This window comes from Gavialis gangeticus, unplaced genomic scaffold, assembly GCF_001723915.1.
Source record: "Gavialis gangeticus isolate Ggan-Ray unplaced genomic scaffold, GavGan_comp1, whole genome shotgun sequence".
NCBI classification, from domain to species: domain Eukaryota; kingdom Metazoa; phylum Chordata; order Crocodylia; family Gavialidae; genus Gavialis; species Gavialis gangeticus.
In genome coordinates, this window is record NW_017729034.1 from 17,374,566 (window position 1) to 17,380,653 (window position 6,088).

General features: G+C 46.4%; 1 protein-coding gene across 1 annotated transcript in view; it reads right to left on the reverse strand.

Annotated features, from left to right (window-relative positions):
- Positions 1 to 1,202: 1,202 nt before the first annotated feature.
- The window catches only part of CD4 (CD4 molecule), a 33,451-nt gene continuing 28,565 nt past the window's right edge, over positions 1,203 to 6,088 (reverse strand). The window contains exon 9 of the mRNA XM_019527697.1: positions 1,203 to 1,559. Coding sequence (XP_019383242.1) covers positions 1,529 to 1,559 — 31 coding nt within the window. The 3' untranslated portion in view covers positions 1,203 to 1,528. The remainder of the gene's footprint in view (positions 1,560 to 6,088) is intronic.

Sequence of the window (6,088 nt, forward strand, 5' to 3'; positions counted from 1 at the left end):
TTTATAAACCATCCAAAGCAACAGGATACACTAGTTGCAGTCTTTTGGTGCTGCTCAACAAAGCAGTCAAAGAACCCTGGGAATCCTATTGAACTTTCCTACCATTCTATCAGCAAGGGGTGTGTCCAGGTGGTGGTGAAATATCTGTGTAGCACTCACCTGGGGACACTTTTCTAATGAAGAATTAATTCCTTGGAACCCCTGCAAGAGTTACAGCCTCATGGTACTTCACTGGGTAAGTTTCATGCCACTTGGTAAAGTAGCCCCTTGCTACCAGCAAATAATTATTTGCCAACCTCCGTCTCATGCACATCAACAGCAATACATTCTATTCTGTACTGATTTTCTACATCCCACCTGCATTTTACTTTAATTACTTTCCCTATTATCTGGGCTAAGATTTTGGTAGATGCAAAATGTCTAGCAGGTTAAAAATCATTACATAGCCAGCCTCAGAACCACCTTTTTAATGCAGTTGATACAAAACAGCTTAAAACTATATCTATTGTCTCCTGGTGGTTTCATTTTTGTTTTTTGGGAAGAGAGTACAGTGGGAGATGAGTGGTGGAGAGGTGATTGTGGTGAATGCCATGGGAAACACTCACCTTCACCTGCAGTAGAATGACTCAATCACATACCTGTAGCATGATTGGCTGTCTTGTCCTTGCTCCTTTCGGTCTTAACCAGAGGGAAAACTGCTTGGCCTTTAAAGGACTTTAAGGGAAAAGCAGCAGCTTGTTCAATGTTGTCTACCCCAAGCGAGGACTACGATTCCTGATTTAATTTGACACTTAGCCCTGACAACCTCAACCAGTGGATCTGTCTCTTGCCTAACACTTGGCCTTGAGGGTGGGTGCACTGGAGAAGGTAGAGAGTGGTATAATGGGGAATCAGTGATTGGGGGTGCTGGAAAGGGTTGTTGAAATGCAGCCAGGTAGAGGTGGAGGCAGTGGGGATTGTTAGTGTGTGCAGTGGAAAACACCAGCAGAGGATGGTTTTGGGGGAACAGGAATGGTGGTGGGTGCTGGTTGGCAGGTGAACACACATTGGAGAGGCAGGTAGAGAACCCAGGATAGTTACAGGTTTCTGGGAGCAGGAGAGGCAGATGGTTTGGGGAGCCTGGACTGTGAGGTATGCAAGGGACATCTAGAACTGTGGATGGGAAACAGATAATGGTGGTTCAAGAAAACTAAGTCTGATTGTGCAGTTGAATCCCTAATATGATTTATTGCATTTGGGCAGGTACAGGAAGCTTCTGAGAAGTTCCAGAAGGTCAGTCAAAGCAAAATACAAACATGTGCTTTTCCACTCGGCATGTCTCCTCCTGAAGCTGGGGCTGAGCCATAACGTTGGGAAGAGCCTTATCCAGCTTATTGGCTCCCAGCCATAGAAGATACCTTCATAGTAATGAGGCTGGATGAAAGATGAGAGACCAAAATACTGAATACATAGAACAGAAGAGGAGCTGGATCCAAGCAAGCAGTCAGTGCTAGAAGATAATGGCAGCAACTGCATGGAGTCCTTTGCCTCAGGCCTCAAAGTAGTCATTCCTTAGACGACTGCAAGAGAAAGAAATTACATTGTATGGCAGGGGTGGGCAATTATTTGGGCTAGAGGGCCAGTTAAAGAGTTCGAGTGAGTTGTTGTGGGCCCGGGGGTAGGGGGTGCTGGTGTGGGTGGAAGGGGTGGGGCAGAGGGCAATTGATCTTATCCAGACCCAGCCTTGCTGCCCGGGCACCCTGGCCCACCTACCCACACACACTGCCAGGGGTGCCAGATGGAGCAGGTGGGTGAGCAGGATCTCCATGGATACTGGCCTGGACCCTCATGGGTAGAGCACGCTTGGCTGAGCAGATGTGATGGGGGCACAGGTGGGTGGGGATCAGCATCTGGGAACAGGACAAGCAGGAGCACCGCCACTGCCCTACCACACAGCCTTGGAGGGGTGGGACTGGCTGCACACACCCTGACTTGGGCTGCCCCCTGGGCTGGGTGGGGCTAAGAGATAGAATCCCTTGAGGGCACCATATTTTGCCCACCCCTGCTGTATGGTAGCCCAGAGGTGAAAGGCTCCACCTTCTGCAGGTTGATCCTCTAAACCAGTCAGTTCCCTGCCATTTGGCCAGATTAGAAGACATACAAAGATGTTACAAAACAGAGGGAGCATTACCATTCGTACAAAATTGTCTGTGCTTTTATTTTATGTGATTAATGCACTTTGTTCCCCTATACTTACCCTGACTTGTTTATTGGGCTGAGGGAGTTGCAGAGTTACTGTATGGCTGCCTGTTCTGCACAGCTTTACTTGCTGATACAGATGTAACAGAATTCTATTTCCCTTTGGGCCTCTACATGGCAGTTTTCGAGACATCTTCCTGGTCATTTTTGGCCCTGGATTTACATGGTAGCTCATGAGCACAGTGGAGTTACGCACTGGCTAGGCACATATGCAGCTACATGTGTGTATGTTTAGTGGAAGTCCTGGAAAAATGATGGGGGCTAAAGGATTGTCTTGTATTTTAGCCCCAATAATGGACTGGTCAGGGCACTCCAGCAGGTTCTAGGCTTACCCAAAGGAAGCTTGACCTTGACCTTGACCTTGACTCTCTCTGACTCTGAAATACATGCACTGTGGCATATTATAGGTGGGCTCAGCCAGATTCGGTGGCCAAATCTCCAAATCGAAACAGGGGACCAATTTAAAGGTTCGAATTGATTCAAAGCTCTCCGAATTTTCAGAAAAGATTCGGAGAGCTTTGATGATTCGGGCAATCCTGGTGGCCTGTGCTGGTAAGTACTAGAGGCGGGGCAGGAGATCATGGGGGGGACCCCTGCCAGCCCCACCCCCCTCCCCCAACCCCTGCCTGCAGCAGCCGAATCTCCGAATCAGATTTAGCTGACTCGAATCAGGACAGTGATTCAAATCCCCCAAAATCAGCCAAATCCAAATCTGAAGTGAATACCAGCCGCTTTGCACAGGCCTAATATCTATATGGCTGCAGATCAACAGTGTCGCCAGTGCCATTATTGATTGAACCTGAAAGTCAATGCAATTATCAATGCGACTCAAAGGGTTTCCCATGAGGGTTGCTACTGAAATGAATATCAACAAATGTTGAAGGACCCTTGAGTGCTAAACAAAACCTTATTACCACGATGATGAGTACTGACTTCAACTGTCTGGTGCTGTGCCTCCAAAAGGCAGGAGAGGAATTAATATCAATAGTCCTTGAATCCTGGGATGAATTTGGCCAACAATGAAAGACTGTATCACCACTACATCAGCTCTACTGTTAAACACTAACTACCATATTTACTTGAAGCTAAAATGAGCCTGAATTTAAGACCACTCGCACAATAATTAGATTCTATATATGGAAAATTTATTAACTTGTTAGAATTTTTCAGTTATAGAATCTAATTATAGAAGGTTTGTCTTGAATTTGTCCCCTTCCCACTGCTACAGAAGGGAAAATAATGGGTGGGGGAATCAGGTGGCACCCTTGCCCTCTACCCCCCGCCCCCCAACTTCTTCCCCTTGTAGACTTCTTCCCCATCCCTCCTTTACTATCAGATCCTGCTTGTGCCAAAAAATACTGACTTTGAAATAAACATAGCTATAGTACAGGGATAGGCAATGTTTTTGCAAAAAAAAAATGCAATGTCTACCTTGTAAGGTGCCAGAGTGCCAGCGTGCCATAAAACAAAAAAAACCATGGCGTGGGAGGATGGGATGGCGGATGACAGGGACAGACACGATAGGATGCAGTGTATGTTAATATAGTTAATAATCATAAATGTTGCTTTTTTACAGTACAGTAAATACCAGGGTTTCTAAAAATTATAAGCCTGGTGACAATAAATAAAACTTCACATATGCCTTCTAACTGTAAAATTTCCTGAAGTTCATGCAAACCAAAGGCAAGGCAAACAAAGTAAACAGGCAAACAGAAAGCATATAAATCTGGGTAAGTATTTCCAACAAGGCTGTGAGAGAGCAGAAAAACCCCCCCAAAAAGTGAGCAATATGAAATGTTCAAATTAAGGAATGCAAAGTAGAGAGATCAAAATAAACTGAATATGAACTGTTTTATGAAAGTAAAAACTGGAAAATATGAACTGGTTTAAGAGAGTGAAGAACTGAATAAGAAATTATTTAACAGAGCAAAATAAACTGAATAGTAGAAACTGGTTTGAGAGAGAGCAAAAACTGAATATGAAGTAATTTAACAAAGCAAAATAAACCGAATAATACGCAACATTAAACTCTGTTTGCAAAGCACAGAAATCAGCACCAGCACCAATAGGCTATAGACTACAGAGCTGTCTGCCACCCAGACCCACGTGCTTCCCTCATATAAGCAGAGGCTTAGGGTCTTCCAATGTCTGTGGCAGTGCTGAGCCCTTCACAAAGCTTCATAAAAGCTCCCGGTGCCACAGCACAGGGGGTGCAGTGGGGTGAGGAGAACCCGGGCAGGGGCAGTCTGCATTTTGCTGAGCCCACCCTCGGTGCCGGTAGCTGAGTTTGTGAAGTTTTGTGAAACTCTCAGCACCACCACAGATGTGGGGACAGGGTCAGCAGATTGCAGACAGCATCCCTGCCTGTGTTCTCCTGACCCTTCCCTGGTGCCTGCTGCAGCGCTGTGAGCTTTTATGTAGCTTTGTCTGTGGTGGTCCTGAGTGCTTCACATCAGGGGTGGGGACAGCAGAACACAGGCAGTATGCCTGCATCCCTGCTGCGGCGCTGAGAGCTGTGACTGCTCTGGAGAGCCTGGAGCAGCATCTTAAAAAAAAACCAAAATATTTTCCTCAGCACACTTCCTGGTGTGCCGAAGAAAATGTCTCCACATGCCACTAATTGGCATGCATGCCAGAGGTTGCCTATCGTTGCTATAGTAAGTTGCATATACGCAAATTATTATGGGTACCTATAAACTTAATTTATCTAGAATTACATCATGATTACATATTTGAGCTGCTAGGAAAAATGGGATTCCCAGAGAAATTTGTGTGTTGGATAAGGTATTGTACAGAGGAGCAGAAAGTCAAGTCCAAATTAATGGACACCTTAACAGGGCCATTAAAATGCATATAGGGCGAGACAAGGATGCCCCCTGTCACCACCACTATTTGCGCTGGCATGGAACCATTAGCACAAAGAATAAGAAAAGTCAAGGTTATGAGTGGAGTAAAGATACCAGGAGGGGGTTAGGTAAAATACATACTATATACATGGATGATACAAATGTAATAGAGAGATAATATAAATGTAGTAGTGTAGCAGGACACTAACCCGTGGGGTTTCTTCCAGTTCCGGCTCATGTGGCTATCAGAGCAGTATCAGTTCAGAGAGAAGAAGAGTGCCCTATAGCCTATGTAAGTAGGAAGTTACACCCACCGGAACGGAGTTACACCACAATAGAGAACGAGTGTTTGGCAATTAAGTGGGCTATTGAAACACTCCGATATTATTTGTTAGGGCAGCAGTTCACGCTGACCACCGATCACGTGCCCCTACGCTGGTTGCAGAGCATGAAAACGGACAACGCAAGACTGATGAGATGGGCCCTTAGTCTGCAACCATATTGCTTTGAGGTAAAGCACCGCCCCGGAACCCAGAATATAAATACCGATTTCTTCTTGAGACAATACGAGGAAGAAGAGGGGCTAGGACAAACAGAGGGACCCCAGACAAGGCATGAAACGTGCATCGCGGAGACCAACTGGCGGCTACAGGAATGGTGCTTCGAGGCGGGCTTTGTCTTCCTCAGCCATGACCGGCACATCACGACGAGAGACATGCTTGGATGGGATGGGCTCCACCTTTCCCCTAAAGGTAAGCATGTGTTCTCTTCTAGGTTGGCGGACCTCCTCCAGCGGGCTTTAAACTAGGCTCGTCGGGGGAAGGGGAAGTTGAGGGCGGAGGAAACATCGGACTGCCAGACCAAGCAACACCCACAAGTACAGTCCAGCCTAGACCAACGAGCGAAACCAATAAACAGGTAAGCGACGGGGCCAGGGCAACGCTGGGACTAGGGGGTCAGTACACACATCCACAGGAGGCCTCAAATGCCTCTACACAAATGCT